Source organism: Sminthopsis crassicaudata, chromosome X (assembly GCF_048593235.1).
Source record: "Sminthopsis crassicaudata isolate SCR6 chromosome X, ASM4859323v1, whole genome shotgun sequence".
NCBI classification, from domain to species: domain Eukaryota; kingdom Metazoa; phylum Chordata; class Mammalia; order Dasyuromorphia; family Dasyuridae; genus Sminthopsis; species Sminthopsis crassicaudata.
This window is the reverse complement of record NC_133623.1, coordinates 3517179-3533625: the sequence shown is the minus strand read 5'-3', so window position 1 is coordinate 3533625 and position 16447 is coordinate 3517179. Positions and strand designations below refer to the sequence as shown.

Sequence of the window (16447 nt, the reverse complement as noted above, 5' to 3'; positions counted from 1 at the left end):
CCCCCTCACCGGGATGAGGGCAGAGTTGGCCCCAGGAGATAGGGGAGAAGAGGGCCAGCCTCCAGGGGTGTTCGAAGACGGAGCGTGAGGGTGAGGCAGCGGAGGCTTGCTCGAGGCCCCGACGCGTGCCCTGGTTACACTTGGCTCCCCCTGCACGACCCCCCTTTCCTCTCCTGGTCATGGTCTGCAGCCATTCTGTCCCAGCTCTCCCAGGTGGGCAAGGAGGCAGCAGAAAGCTGGGCCACTTCTAGATATTTATCTATTTATTTATTTCTTTTATGTTTCCATTTATTTATTTATTTATTTATGTCTCCATTTATTTAATTTAATCATTTGACACACTTTCTCACTTAGATCTAGTACATACATACATTGACACAATCTGGGCAGGACCCAGGACACGATGGGAACCCACAGCAGGGAGGGGCAGGGGACTGTGCTGAGGGAGCCGGGGGAGGAGCTGGCCAGGGCTCTGAGGAGTGAGGTCTCTGGACACCCACCCAAGTCATCCCCCAGCCCCGGCGGTGTCGGTGGTGTTTGGTGTCGGTGGTGGCGTTGGTGGCGGCAGCGGTGGTGGTGGTGGCGGTAGTGGGAGCAGGAGCGGGAGCAGGAGCAGCAGCAGCAGCAACAGCAACAATGGCAGTGGCGGCGGCGGCAGCAACGGCGGTGGCAGTGCTGAATCCAGTGCCCAGGCAGGAGCTCCCAGGGCTGGAGGCTGCCCCTGGAAGCAGGGCACTTTGGCTCCTTCCTTCTCCAAACACGTGGGGGATCCTTCCCTAAGCCACCACAGGGCCCCCCCACCAGCCCCCTCGGCCTTCCTGGGATTGGCTTCTCCCTGGGGAGACCAGGATGGTCCATCTTCCTGCAGTTCCTCTCCCCCCTTTTCCCCTGGGGCTTGCCAGGAACTGCCTCTCCTTCCCTAGCATCCGGATGTGTGTGTCTGTCTGTCTGTCTGCCGTCTGTAGTGTTTGCCTTGTGTCACGATTATAAAGCCTTCACAAAGAAAAGCGATCCCCCCCAATCCCTAGCACCTTGCCTCTCTGTTAAAATCTCTATACTTGTGTTTATATATCATAAAAAGTTTATAAAAAGCTTTTAGGTTATCTGCAGCTTTCCAAAGAGTTGCCTCGGCCTGGCTGGCTGCTCCACGGCTCAGGCTTGGGCCCTCCTCTGTCCCTGCCCCCACCCACCCCCTGTTCAGGGGTCACTGCATTAAAAAAAAAAAAAACAAAAAAAACAAAAAAAAAAAAACCCAGGTCCTGGCTGGCCGTGGCCTAGCGGGCTCGGCTGAGCGAGTGAGCGGAGCGAGCGAACGAGGGAGGGAGCGAGCGTGCTCAGCCCAGCGTAGTGGGGCTCAGCCCAGCTGAATTTAGCTTAGCTCGGTCCGGCCTAGCCCGCCGGCCCGGCCCGGCCTGCCTGGATAAAGCTCTCTACAAAAGGTCCTGCTCCCAAAGGCAGGGGTAAGGCCACTAGCGGCTTCACATTCCCAGGAGCACTGCCTGCCCCGGCAGCAGCCCCAAAGCCTTTGGGGGAGTGTGTGTGTATATGCGTGGTGAGTGTGTGTGTGGTGGCGCCCAGGGACGCTCTTATGGGGGGGCTGGGGGAAGGGAACAGAGGCAGAGGGTGGCTCCTGGGAGGGGGGAGGGGGGGCCTTAGCCCCTGTTGGCACAGTGAGAATAACCCCCTCCCTCCCACCCCTCAGATACCCCCTTGAAAGCAGTTGGACATGTAGAAGTCCCCCACACCTGGACCTGAGGGGCTCTGGTCCCGGGGGAGGGACCAAGGGTAGGGAGGAAGAGGGGACATTCTCAGCTCCTTCTTGGGGGTAGGGGCGGGGGAAGGAGCTCCCAGCTCCGGTCCGGGGACCTGTGGAAAGAGAGACAAAGACAAGAGACGGAAGGGTGAGAGGGAAGGCCACCTGGGGCCCTGTGGACCATGTGGATGAGTACCAAGGCCCTCTGGGAGGAGGGAAAGACAGGAAGCCGCCCATTCCCTGCCCCCTTCCCCTTCCCCTCCCCTCCTGCCCCACCGCCTTCCTCTCCCCACCCCTTCCTCTCCCCCCTCCCCACCCCTTCCTCTCCCCACCTCTTCCCCCTTCCTCCCCCCCTTCCCCCTTCCTCCCCCCCCCCCAAGCCAGCCCCTGGACCAGCTGGCCGATGGGTTCTCCTACCTGGTCAGACTTAGCTGGGGACCCACGAGTGGGTAGAGGGCTGGGAGCTGTTAGGATAACTGGGGGCTCCCGAACCAGGCTCAAAATTGAAATCCAACCCTTCCCCCCCATCCACTAGGTCGCTGATGATGTGATCCATGTCACACTCCAGGTTCTCTATGTACACGTCGAGGTCCAGGTCCTGGGGCATTTGGTCTTGGTCTGTAGCTTCCTCGGAGAGGGGGGGCCCCGTGGGCTCGGGGGCCTTCGGGACGGGAGTGCTTTCCATGCCCACGGGCGGTGCCATCAAGGCAAGGGCAGGAGGCAGAGGGCCGGGGCCTTGGCTTTCCAAGGGCTTGGGGCCCAGGCTGACTCCTGGGGGCAGTGGGCTGGAAGCAGGCAGCCCCCCGGGCAGAAGAAGGGCCGAGGGTTGGGGCAGGATGGGATCCACTTGGGTCATAAGGATATCGGTGGAAGAGGGGGAGTCAGAGGTGAGCAGGGCCTCCAGAGTCTGGGAGCCAGAGAAGCGCCCTTCCCCGGGGGGCAGAGCCCCCTCGGAAGGGCCAAACAGGGGCCCGGTAAAGGCGGCCGGGGGCCCGGAGCCCCCAGCGGGCTGCAGGGAGAAGCCCGAGGCAGCACCCTGGGGCAAGAGGGGCCTGGGGGTGGTGAGGTTGAGCCCATCCAGAAGCTCCAGCTCCTCGTTGACTGTGGGGGGCACATTGCCTGGGTAAGTGAGCGAAGCCAGCACCTCCTCCTCTGCCACCCCTCCTTCGGGCTCTGGTCCCAGCCCTGTCCCCATGGGGGACAGTCGGGCACTGGCCATGCTGGCGTTGGAGCTACTTCGTGGGCGGAAGGCCGTCCACACCTCGGAATCATCCGGGCTTCTCGGGCTGGGGCTGCCCGGCCATTTGGGGTAGTAGGCCCCCGGGCTGCCGGGGCCGGGGCCCTCGGCCCCCTCGGGCAACGTGGCCGTCTTCTTCTTGGAGGCCTTGACCCGGCCTCGGGTCAGCTTGCTGTTGTTGTCCATGGAGGCCGCCCTCCTGCGTGGGGCCTTCCCACTCCTGCCGCCCTCGGGGTTCAGCATCCACCAAGAGCTCTTGCCCGTGGCCTCGTTGTGGACCTTGATGAACTTGCTGTGCAGGGAGAGATTGTGCCGGATCGAATTCTGTAGGGGCACAAGAAGGGGCGGTGGGGGGTGGGGCGGTGGTCAGGAACGAGGCTCCCGAGGCCACTGGGCCGGTCCCAGCTCTGCTGACGGCGATATGATGGGATCCCTGGGGAGGCTGGGAGCTAACCCTAAGATCCTCCCTTCCAGGGCCGCCTGGCCAGCTGGCCGGGCCCAGCCCAGCCCAGCACAGAATGTTCTCATACCTGGCCCCTAGAAGCTCCAAGTGCTCTCTGCCCCTAATTCCCCTTCCCACGCTCGGGGGCTGAGCGGAACGGGGAAGGCTGATGCAGCACATTAAAGGAGGACACGGAGTTTCTGGACCAGCCAACCGTTCCGCCGGCCCATTCCTCTAGTGCACGTTTGAGCGGAGTTTCGGGGGCCAGGACATACCGAGGGGCCAGCGGTGTGCCGTGACCGCTGCCCGGGCCGCTGGCTAATGCCCCTGGGCCTCCGCCACAGCCTCGGTTTCCTCCTCTGTCAAACTGGGAGAATCTCGCCCATGGCGTAAGCCCTTAAGGGCCCCGTGCCGACCCCCAGCATTCTCCTCTCAGACATTCTTCCCCAGATGCTGTGGCAGATGGCGGCAAAGCAGGGTTTGGTACACTTGGAAGGAGAATTAACATTCCAAACAAAACAGCTGCTATTTACTAGCTGAGGAGCTTTAAGCAAGTCCCTTCTTTTGGGACCCTAGGGGGTCCAGAGAATGGGGGGGCAGGCCCCACCTCAAAATCTCCTCCCGTGACCCAAAGGGGGCCAGGCAGGCAGTGGTGGGCACACACCCAAAGCACTGCTGGTCGAGGCGGGATTGGGAAGGGAGGTCTAAGGGTGACTCAGGGTCCGGCTCTGCACATGACCCAGCCCAGTGACCACCTCTCCCTCAGGTGGAGGCCCATTCCCCATTCAGAGAAGAGGGGGAATCAGACTTGGGCCCCGGGTTGCTAAGGCCGACATGGCCATGTCAGCTGCTCTGCCAAGCTGGCACTCAAGTGTGACCGCCTGTCATCACTTTCATTAAAGAAATGAAGGCAGGGAGGGATGAACTTTGAAAAGAAGGGGCAGCATGGAGGAACAGATACGGGATGGGCCATCCGGCCCATCCCTGCCATGTGACCCTGAGGAGATCACTTCATCTGTCATCGTCCCAGGCGACTCTGAGCCAGATTTACAGATGGCTGGCTGACTTGAGTTAGTGGAGGGAATGTCTATACCAGGAGAGAAGGAGAAGGAGGAAGGGGGGCGGGGAGGAAGAGAAGCAAGAGAAGGAGCGAGAGGAGGAGGAACGAGAGAGAGGAGGGAAAAAAAAGGAGAAACAAGAGGAGAGAGAGGAGGAAAGGGGACCCTGGAGAGGGAGGAGGAGGAGGAGGGGGAAGAAAAAGGAGGAGAAGCAAGAAAAGGAGGGAGAGGAGGAAGGGGGACCCTGGAGAGGGAGGAGGAGAAGGAAGAAGCAGCCACTTTCAGAGGGTGTGGACACAATCCTGCAATCCTATATCTTTCCAAAAGTCCCATGAAGTGCAACACTAATCCCAGGGCTGAGCCAGTTCAATCTTGGGCCTACTCTCCGAATCAGGATTCAGAACTACCTCAAGCCAGGACCTCATAATCGCTAAGATTTCTAGCCCATTAACAGACACCTACTGTGTGCCAGGCACTGTGCTCAGCGTTTTACAAATTTGTTTTCAGATCATCCTCCCAATAACCTTGTACTCCCATTTTACAGAGGAGGAAACTGAGGCAAACAGGGTAAAGTGACCTGCCCAGCGTCACCCAGCTGCAAAGTAGCTGATGTCCCATTTGAACTCAGGCCTTCCTGCCTCTGGGGTCAGGTGGCATCTCTCGGGATGCTAACTAGCTAGTCTACAAGAGCATATCGAGATGGCTAAGCCCCCTGTGAAAGACCTGCTTCCCTTGCCTCCCGTCTCCTCTTTGCCCCTTCCACGTGGCCCTCGGGCCGCCTGGGCCAGTTTCTGTGGCCATCCCAGCCTTTTCCCAGTCCCGCCGTTCTCCCGTGTGCAAAGTTCTGCCTTCTCGCCATGTTTCATCCCAAGGCTCACCTCCTCCTTGAATACCCTCCCTGTGTGTGTGTGGACTCTGGGGAAGCGACTGCTGGGAGCCCCAAGCCAGCCTTCCAGGCCAGCCGGCCCACACAATTGGGCACTTCATGGCTGCTTGCTGGAGCTTTCCCCTCCAAGGTCAGCCTCCACCTCTCCTGTGTGGATCTGGCATGAATGTGCTCGGTTATTTTCATCGCGTCCGGCTCCTCCACTCCAATGGAAGGCAGCGTCTGCTCGGGCCTTTGGGGAGCCCAGCTCTCAGCTCAGTGCCTGGCACACAGTACGCCCCTAATACTGGCTTGTCCACCAATAACCGATCGTTCGGTGACTTCCAGGCTTTTGTCCCCAACTAAATCGGAAGCTCCCTGAGGCTGAGCCCTTCCCTTACTACTTCCTCCTGGGGCTGAGCCCTTCTCCTACTTCTTCCTCCTGGAGCTGAGCCCTTCCCCTACTTCTTCCTCCTGGGGCTGAGCCCTTCCCCCTACTTCTTCCTCCTGGGGCTGAGCCCTTCCCCTACTTCTTCCTCCTGGGGCTGAGCCCTTCCCCTACTTCTTCCTCCTGGGGCTGAGCCTTCCCCTACTTCTTCCTCCTGGGCTGAGCCCTTCCCCTACTTCTTCCTCCTGGGGCTGAGCCCTTCCCCTACTTCTTCCTCCTGGGGCTGAGCCTTCCCCTACTTCTTCCTCCTGGGGCTGAGCCCTTCCCCTACTTCTTCCTGCTGAGGCTGAGCCTTCCCCTACTTCTTCCTCCTGGGGCTGAGCCTTCCCCTACTTCTTCCTCCTGGGGCTGAGCCCTTCCCCTACTTCTTCCTCCTGGGGCTGAGCCCTTCTCCTACTTCTTCCTCCTGGGGCTGAGCCCTTCCCCTATTTCTTCCTGCTGAGGCTGAGCCCTTCCCCTACTTCTTCCTCCTTTGGTGGGTCTGTCCAGCTGCACATCAAAAGCCAAATGAGAGCCATTCCCCACATCTCGCTGATTGGCTAATTTTCCTCTCCTGGGTGATGGGGGGGGGAGGAGAGGAAGAGACCCCTGGGGTTCCATCAGTTCCTAGATGCCCCGTCCCACCTCTGCCAATACTGATGTCAAGACTGGGAATCAAGGACTGGGAGAGCCTTTGCACACCCCCTCCCCAAGTCAGTTTCATCCTGGTTTTCTAATCCAATTCTCTCACTTGGCAATTGGGGAAAGTGAGGCAAGTGGAGGGGAAGAGAAGGAACTTGCTTAGTTCCCACTTCACAGACTGCAGGGGCAGTGCCAACTGGAGCTGAGAGAATCCTCGGGAGCCCTTCCTGGGCAGGGCAGGACCTTGACCTTGACCTGTACCCACAGGATCCCAGACTTCCCCCACCAGATTTGAACCCCCAACTTGGTCAGGAGTCCTAAAGCTCTCTGTAAAAATCCCAAGAGGACTTGCAGAAACTCGGGGGTCCCACTGAGCAGCCTTTTCCTCATCCAACCCTTTCCAGGTAGCCAGAATTATTGGCTTGATTTTACAGATAAGGAGACTGAGGCTCCTAGAGGGGCCCTTTCCCAGGCTTCTAGAGAGAGAAAGTGTCAGAGCTGGGCCTGGCGGCTCTCGGGATTAAAACCAGGCAAGTTCCCTCCAGCTCTGAGGATCTGAAATTCTGTCGCCCCAGGACATGGAGACTCCGGTGTGGGGGAGGGGCCCAGAAGGGCTCCACGCTGGAGCACCGTTCCTCTAGCCTTCAGCCTGCCTCATGACTGCTTGCTTCAGTGATGAGAGGGATTTTTTTGTTTTTTGGGTTTTTTTTTTTACTTTTTTTTCCCCAATGTTCCTTTTGGGGACACTAGGGTGAGGGCACCAGTGCTGCCATGGCCACCCTGATACTGATTGACGTCATCTGAGAACCCCCCCACCTCCTCAGCCAGGCTGGGCTCTTAGCAACCCTCGCCCCAAGGCTGAAGATTGTGGGCCGGCCGCCGGACCCCTCGTTCCCTTTCGTCCCCTCCGGCTCTCCCCAGAGCCAGCTGCCTGAGGAGGCCGTGGCCTGACCTTCCGTGTGGCCCCAGAAACGCGTGTCTCCTCCAAAGTGGGCCTGATCCCCCGGGGATCCCGCGGGACCCTCCCGGGCTCCAGACTGGGGGAACCTAGTGGTGGGAGCGGCCAACCCGGAGTCGGAAAAGCCGAGTTCCAATCCCAGGAGACACTTAGCCGGCTGACTCCTGGACCCGAGCTTTCTCACGTGTCGGAGGGCCACCACCCCTGGGGTGTCCACGTCACAGAGCTGCCGTGATGTGCACAGGAGCTCATGTTGGTAAGGAGCTCAGGAAATGTCACTTATCCTTATGATCAAATTGGGTGGCAGCCAAAGAAGCCAGTTTCAGCCCCCCCCTCCCCATCTGTGCCCCCCCGGGGGGTTCAGCCTTCCTATGGCAGGCGGGATGGCAGGGCCATCTTGGGCTGGGAGCCCCTCAGCCCGGCTGGAGAAAGAAGAGAAACCCCTTCAAGCCTGAGCAGTCAGCAACCAGTGGCCCTTCCCAGACTCCACGCAGGTCATGTGAGAAGAGCAGTGATCTGTTTTGGGGGTGCAGACTAGGCTACCTGAGGGGGGGGTTGGTTGGGCAAGCCCAGCCTTTCAATCTTCCAGCACTCGCAGCGCCGATCAGCCTGGCACTGAGTAGGCCTTCAACCTTAGGGACCGGGCTGGGGCTCTATCTCCTATGCCCTTTGTGCCAGCTGCAGGTGCAGGCTGCCCCAGCTGCTTGGGAAGGGGGGGTATCCAGGCAAACGGCTGCGGTGGTGGCAGTGACAGCAGCGGCAGAGGCCAGAACCCTGGAGAAATCCACCCCACCCCACTACCCCCCCTTTCTCCCCCCTCAACCCCTCTCTTTCAGGGCTATAGCCCAATGAAGTCTCAGGAGCCTCAGTTTCCAGGCCATCTCTAGGGAGGTGCCCCCCGATCCTTATGAGGGGGAACCCTGCTGCTCAACCCCTCTCTCACCCCCCCTCATTCTGTACTGATGATAAGATACCCTGCCTCAAGGGAACAGCCTAGAACTGGAGACCTAGAAGGGCCCTTCCCCCATCGCGGCATGGATGAATGGGCGGCGAGCCCCTCCGCTGGCGCGCCCAGGACAGTCCAGGCAAAGGCCCGGCTGGGCGGCAGCCCCGGGCACAACAGGTGGTGCCCGCAGTGCCGCCTCCCCAGGGGCTGTCCTCGGCCCGGAGAGGCTGCGCTCATTGCCTGCTGGCTTGTCCCCCCTCGGGCCCTGCCTCTGCTGAGCCCCCGGGACGGATTTCCCTCACCGTCACCTCCCCCCTGGGCCCCCCCTCTCGGGCCCCCTCCTCACCAGGGCCAAGAGAGCTCTGCAGCAGCACGTCCCCACCGAGGCAGCGGCGGCGGCGGCAGGAGGAGGGCAGGGCAGGGCAGTGGAGGGGAGGGGACGGCAGGGGAGGAGAGGGGGGGGGCAGCGCGGGGCAGCCGTCGCCCCCGTCCGCCGGCTTAGCCCGCCGGTCCCGGGCCGAGAGGCTGGGGAGACGTAAGGGCGCCCTCCCCGTCGGTGCGGTGCGGCACGGGGGGCCGGACTGGGCTGCGGCACACAGCTGGCAGGGGATGGGGGGGCGAGGTGGGGGGGGTGGGGGGAGAGGAGAGAAGGCGAGGAGAGGAGAAGCGGGGGGGGGGGGGGGGACGCGCTACCTTCCATCCGGCGGAGCTGTTGCTGTCGCCCTGTCCTTGAAGTAAGGCACGGAGCGGACCATCCACTCGTAGATCTGGGCCAGTGTCAGCCGCTTCTCGGGGGCGCTCTCGATGGCCTGGCTAATGAGCTCGGCGTACGACTGGTTCCCCCAGGCGTTCCGGCGGGAGCCACCCTTGCGGGGCCCCGTGGCGGCGGCGGCGACGACGGCGGCGGCGGCGGTGGCAGCGGCGGCGGCGGTGGCGGCGGCCCCGACGGGGGCCCCTAGGCGGCCGGCGGCTCCGGGGCCCCCGCCGGGCTCGGGCAGCGGCGGCCGCGGCGGCGGCGGCGGCGGCGGCAGTAGCAGCAGCGGCGGCAGCGGCGGCCCCGCTTCAGGCCGCCCCTCGCGCCCCAGAGTCGCGGGCTCGGGCCGGGGAAGGGGCCATGTGCACGAGCGGGGCCGGCTCTGGGGCTCAAAATCGGGGTCGACGTCCAGCGCGCGCGCCGTCCCCGGCCCGGGCTCCCCATCCCGCTGGCCGCCGGACTCCATGCGTGGTGGGGCTGGCCTCGCTCGGGGGGCTCAGCACTGCGGGGGGCCGGCCCGGGGGGCAGCGGCAGGGGTGAAGGGGGCCCGGGGCTCCCGGCCCATCCCTCCTCCTCCCCCTGCTCCTGCTCCTGCTCCTCCTCTTCCTCCCCTCGGCGGATCGGTGGCTCCGGCCGGCTGGCCGGCCACGAGGGGGGCTCCTGCCGCCTCTGCTGCCCCCGCTGCCCCCGCTGCCCCCGCTGCCTCCGCTGCCTCCGCGGCTGTGGCGGCGGCGGCGGCGCCCCGGGGGCTCCTCCCCAGACGTGCCCGCAAGGCTGCTAGTCTCTGGAGTCTGCCCGGGCCCGGGCCACTCTCAGCCAGCCTCTCTTCCCACTGCTGCCGCCGCCGCCGCCGCCTCCTCCTCCCCGGGGCACCGAGTCACGCATGGCATGGCTCTTCTTACCCCCTCCCCCGGCCGGCCCCCACTCGCCCCTCCCCCCGCCCGCCCGCGCCGGCCCCCGCCCGGCCCGGCCCTCGGGGCCTCGGCCCCTCCGCCCCGGACCCGCGCCCTGAGCACCCCGCGCCCCCCAGCCCGCCTTCCCCTTTTGTTTTGATCCCACAAGCAGCACCCCCAGCCTGACGTCTCTGTTTACCACTCGCCCGAGGGGCCCTTCGCGCATGCTCTCTCCGGGACTCCTCCCGGGTGCTAGGGGCGGCGTACTACAATTCCCAGCGTGCTCCGGGGCCACGGTCCGGCCGGGCCCGCCCCGCCCCGCTCCTCCGCGCCCCTCCCCTCCCTGCCAGTCGTAGCCTAACTGGGCCGGACGGGCAGCTGCGGAGGAGGCCGGAGCGCAGCAGGAAGCCTTCCGTTGTGCCTGGGCGGCCTCCCTCTCCCCCCGACCCCTTCAGCCTCGCCTCCGAGGTGCGAGAGGAGCCAAGGGTGGACTGGCGAGTTAGGATCCGCGAGTCCAATTCCTTTCGTTTGGCAGGCAGGGAAACTGAGGTTCGGAGGCCCGAAGCCACTCTCCCAGAGTCAAGCAGAGGCTCGGGGCCTCGTGGGCAGAAGCGGCCTGTGAGCCCCGCGCCCTTGCCTCCAATCCCTAGGCCCTATACCATAAGTGCCAGGTGCTCGCATCCCGAGAACGGCCACGCTCCTGCGGCCACTTTGCCCGCCTGGCACCGGCTCGAAGGAGCTTAAAGAAAGCCCTCGGGCATCGTCCAGCCCACTCCTTCAGGGAACTCGAGGGCCCACAGTCATTCTGTGACTTGCGTCAAGTGGCAGCTTAGTGACCTGCAGAGCTCGAGGGCTCCCCACTCCAGGAAGCCCCGATCGCTTCCGAGCCGTGCCACTCCGCCCTCGGCCAAGTCACCGACTCCCCGGAGCTCTCCCTCCGAGGTCCGCCTGACCTCCGAGGGCTCATCCGCCGCCAAGTCCATCGAGTCTACATTTTGTTAGCACCCAAAAGACATCTCCCAAACCGCGCAGACCAAAGTCGGCCCGAAATCCCATTGTTGTTTGGCTATTGCCGAGAGAAAGGGGGGCTGGACCCCTTATCTCCGAGGCTTCGGACTCTGGGCTGCCGAGCTTGGAGAGCCGTGTACATTGGGTGCCCTGGGCATCCCTTCCTCCAAGTCCTCCTCAGGTCCTCGTTACAGTATTTGTCTTGACGGCTCACACATATTCCAAGATAGTTCTGTCATTCCTCAGTCTGTATTTCCTTTGCCGGCTTTTGTTATCCCAAATAACACCCCGGCAAACTTTGGGATGGCCGGGGGTGACAACGCCATGGCTTCTGTTGCACAGTTCCAAATGGTTTTCCAGAAACAATGATGGTGTCCGGCCCCTCCACGTGGTGAAACTTCAGCAAGTAGTTTCCCTTCTGGGATGCCTCGACCTCTTCACTACTCACTTGGCTTTCGGACCTTCCCCCGACCTTGCGGTGTCTCTGTAAGGTCCCCAGCAGCCTCTCATTGGACAGATCCCATAGTCTTTGTTCCAGTCTTCATCCTTTTTGTAGCGCTTAGCAGCTTCAGGTGTTCCTTCTCCCAGGTCTCCTCTCTGCCTCTGACTAGGAGCACCCACAATGCTCATTGCCAACCACGTGTATTTATCCGTTCACACAGATTCGGTGTTGGAGGAGACCTCCGAAGCTGTCGAGTTGTCACTGAGAACCTACAATCTGACCTTCAAGTGGTCATCCAGCCTCTGCTTGAAGAGCCCCAGGGAGGGGGGGGGGTCCATCAACTCCTGAGACAGCCATCCACTTGGGGACAGCATTGATTGGGAGGGAGTTTCTCCTGACCTCCAGCCTAAATCGCTTCTTCTCAACTTCCCCCCATTGCTCCTGCCTCTGTCCACTGGGCCAAGGAGAACGAAAGCGATCCCTCTTCCACGTGAGAGCCCTTCAGATATTTGAAAAGAGCTCCCCTGTGGCCAAATATCCTTGGGTCCTTTTTGGTTGTTCAGTCACGCTCAGTCACAACCCCATTTGAGGGTTCCTCGGCAAAGATACTGAAGTGCTTAGCCATTTCCTTCACCTCATTTTACAGATGAGGAAACTGAGGTAAACAGAGTTAAGTGATTTGCCTGTAGTAATAAACATCGGAGTGTCTTACTTACTGAGTGTTTTACTACATTGTAGTTTCTGAGACCAATCAGATTTGAACTCATGAAGACGAGTCTTCCTGATTCCAAGCCCCAGTACTTGATCCACCACGCTACCACCTAGCTGCCCCAGTTCCTTCTACCAATACAGCGTGGACTCGAGGTCCTTCCCCATCCTGGTGGTTCTCCTCAAAAAACTTGTCGGCTTATCAACGTCCTACCTAAAATGTAGTACCCAGAACCCAAGACTTGAGCTTCTCCATTTGGGGGCCGGCCAGAGCACTCTGTCATCCAGTGTTCTAGCTTTGTGACATCTGCCAATTTGATGAGCCTGTCATCTGTGCCTTTATCAAGAATAAAACATAGTGTTGGACAAACCCAAAGATCCCAACTTTTGGGATAAGAATTCATTATTTGACAAAAACTGCTGGGAAAACTGGAAATTAGTATGGCAGAAACTAGGCATGGACCCACACTTAACACCACATACCAAGATAAGATTAAAATGGGTCCAAGATTTAGGCATAAAGAACGAAATCATAAATAAATTGGAGGAACATGGGATGGTTTACCTCTCGGACTTGTGGAGGAGGAAGGAGTTTGTGTCCAAGGGAGAACTAGAGACCATTATTGATCACAAAATAGAACATTTGGATTACACCAAATTAAAAAGTTTCTGCACAAACAAAACTAATGCAAACAAGATTAGAAGGGAAGTAATAAATTGGGAAAACATTTCAGTTAAAGGTTCTGATAAAGGCGTCATCTCCAAAATATACAGAGAATTGACTTTAACTTATAAGAAATCAAGCCATTCTCCAATTGATAAATGGTCAAAGGATATGAACAGACAATTTTCAGATGATGAAATTGAAACTATTTCCACTCATATGAAAGAGTGTTCCAAATCACTAGTGATCAGAGAAATGCACCTGTCAGATTGGCTAAGATGACAGGAACAAATAACCATGAATGTTAGAGGGGCTGTGGGAAAACTGGGACACTGATGCATTGTTGGTGGTGTTGTGAAAGAATCCAACCATTTTGGAGAGCAATCTGGAATTATGCCCAAAAAGTTATCAACTGTGCATACCCTTTGACCCAGCAGTGCTACGACTGGGCTTATATCCCAAGGAAATACTAAAGAAGGGAAAGAGACCTGTATGTGCCAAAATGTTTGTGGCAGCTCTTTTTGTAGTGGCTAGAAACTGAAAAATGAATGGATGTCCATCAATTGGAGAATGGTTGGGTAAACTATGGTATATGAAGGTTATGGAATATTATTGTTCTGTAAGAAATGACCAACAGGAGGAATACAGAGAAGCTTGGAGAGACGGATGCTGAGTGAAATGAACAGAACCAGGAGACCATTATACACTTCAACAATGATACTATATGAGGATGGATTCTGATGGAAGTGTATATCTTCAACATAGAGAAAAGCTAATCCAATTCCAATTGATCAATGATGGACAGAATCAGCTACATCCAGAGAAGGAACACTGGGAAATGAGTGTGAACTGTGAGCATTGTTTTTTTTGTTTGTTTGTTTGTTTTGTTTTGTTTTGTTTTGTTTCTCTTCCCAGATTATTTTTACCTTGCAAATACAATCCTTCCTTTGCAACAACAACAACAACAAAATTCGGTTCTGCACATATATATTGCACTTAAGATATACTATAAGATATTTAATATGTATGGGAATGCCCACCATCCAGGGGAGGGGGTGGAAGGAAGGAGGGGAAAAACTCAGAACAGAAGGGAGTACAAGGGATAATGTTGTAAAAAAAATTACCTATGCATATGTACTGCCAAAGAAAATGTTATAATTATAAAAATTAATTAAAAAAAAAAGAATAAAACACAGAGAGCCCTCCATGGAACACTCAACTGTAGATCTCTTTCCATAACATATAGCCATTAATAAAAACTGTTCTTTGTCTCTGGCTACTCAACTAGCTCCCAAATTCAAGTCTCATGTAGCCCACTTATCTCTCTTTTCCTCTGGAATAGCATGAGAAACTTGGTCAAGTGCTCTGCTAAAATATAGGTAATTATATCGGCCCCCGTTCTGCCAATGTCATCACCATTGAGAAAAGGTTATAAAGTTAATCTGCCATGACCTAATCTTGGGGGCTTTGGGGGATCACTGCTTCTTTTTGTAGATGGTCACTAACTAGCCTTATAATGATGAATGAATGTGTTCGGGGATGCCCACCAGCACCTAATATTCTGACTCCATTCTCGTTGCTTCTGTTGAAACTTACCTTTCTGCCATCCTCCCATCCTCTGCTGAGCTCTACAATTTCTCACTGACCAGTAGCTGGTTTAGCAATCACATCTGCCAAGTCTTTCAGCAACCTGGGCTGGTCCCTTGCCTTAGTATTAGTAAGTATTGCCTTACTTATCTTGAGCATCAATTCTCTCTTAGCCATTTTTGTTCTGTCTTTTCTAGTCCAAAGATTTTTCTTCTCTCTCTCTCTCTCTCTCTCTCTCTCTCTCTCTCTCTCTCTCTCTCTCTCTCTCTCTCTCTCTCTCTCTCTCTCTCTCTCCCCCCCTCCAATTTTTAACACATTTTTTATTTAAGTCTTTTCTCGGCCACTGCAAGCAGTCATTCCCCCCCACACACACACATTTTCTGGATGGTCCTATCTCTCCCCTAAACATTTTGAAAAGGACACTGGCTCACTCTCGTGTGTTGTGCTTAGTTTTCCATACTCTGAGCTTTGAATCCAGCCAGAGCGATTCCTACGGAGTCCTGGATTTCAAATTCTGCACACGACTCTTGAGAACCTGAATTCCTTGGTGAATTTCTTGTCTATCAGGAAGCTTTTATCACAGTTCTGATGAAAGTTGATAAAGATCAAGAACTCAGGTGGGGGCCGTGGGAGTGGCCAGAAGGGGATCTGTTGATGCTGTTTGATATGAAACCACCAAAGACCGTCCAACTACAAAGTCCTGGAACTGGAGGCATGAGCTGGTCAAAGTGGGCAGTACTTCGAAGCACACCGGGAGCAAATCAGAGCTGCAATCTTGTTACTGTCGAAGGAGAGACATGGTTGAGAGAACTAGTTAATAAGAGTGGTTAGGATGCTTTCTGAGTACTCCAGGCTGGGGTCTGGCCATAACAAGTTAGAATGGACATTTCTCTAGTGGTCTAAACTTTGCAAAGGCTCTATCTTATCACAATCTCCTGAGGGACAAAATGCAAGGATTATCTTTATTTTACAGATGAATAAAAGGTTCAGGAAGGTCAAGGGACCTGTCAAGGAACACACCACTGGGAAGGGGTCTGGATTGGGAACCAGGGAACTGGTATGGAAATCCTCATTTGGCCTCTTACCACCTACTTGGGTCTGGGGCCCTACCTGTAACATGAGGGACTTGGAGTTCCCTACTTCTAAGATTTCTCCCAGCTCTAAATCGATGTTGCTCGATGTCTGGGGCAGGACCATAGATTTTTAAACTTCAAGGAACATTGAAGAGCATTTCATTATGGGAGATTTGAAACCAGTTCTCCTGGCTCCCCACCTAGCATGCTAGCCACTATACCACTCAAGGAAAGAATCAGTACTTTGGCTGGTTTGAAAAACTTGATTTTTCCAGCTGAACACTCTCTAACTCTTAAAATACTAGGGAGGATATACCAAAAACTCTTAGAGCAATAGGTATACCAAAAAAACAAACCAGTTTTGTTGAGCTTGGGAAGAGGACCCCAAAAGTTTGGGGTCACAGACCAGTGTCCCAAAGTATCTCAAAAGAATCTGTAGGTTTGAACCCCTTTCCTAGTCAAGGGGAAAAGTTTGATTGTAATTGTAATGCCATTACAAACCAGCTAAGTTCCAAAAGAAAATTAGCAAAGAAACAGGACCAAGGAGACCCTTTTATCCAGCTTTCGGTCATTGATGTGCTAATTCTATGGTCCAGAGATAGGGCCAGGGAGTAGTCTCTGAAATTTGGTTCTCATTGACCCGATTATCAGTCAGCAATGAATTGAGGAGTGGGCTATTCACAATCAGATCCTTACTCTTAGACTGGGAGTGTGGGAAGTCCCTGAGGCAAACTCCAAAGCCAGAAGGTTTAGGATTACTGATTTATTTTTTAGAACAGAAGCCCCCCTCCCCCCTTTCCACAAAATCATTGCTCTATTACATCAGTTTGAAGCTATCAAAGGTTTTTAAAACTTGGTTGGGGGGGAATACCTTGTATCATTGTACCAGTATCATCACTATCATTGGTATTATTTCCCCTAGGGGGTATTCAGTTCCTAAGGTGACATTTCACCCTAACAAAACTCACAAGTTACTGATTTTTAAATTCA

The 16447-nt window shown here is 56.6% G+C and overlaps 1 protein-coding gene across 1 annotated transcript; it reads right to left on the bottom strand.

Moving 5' to 3' along the window:
• Positions 1-245: 245 nt before the first annotated feature.
• On the bottom strand, positions 246-10007 carry FOXO4 (forkhead box O4). Its single transcript, XM_074278652.1, is given in 4 exon segments — positions 246-1866; positions 2171-3314; positions 9022-9053; positions 9056-10007. Coding segments are annotated over 3 exon segments (1659 nt in total). The 5' UTR covers positions 9549-10007; the 3' UTR covers positions 246-1866; positions 2171-2180.
• Between the last annotated feature and the right edge of the window lie 6440 nt (positions 10008-16447).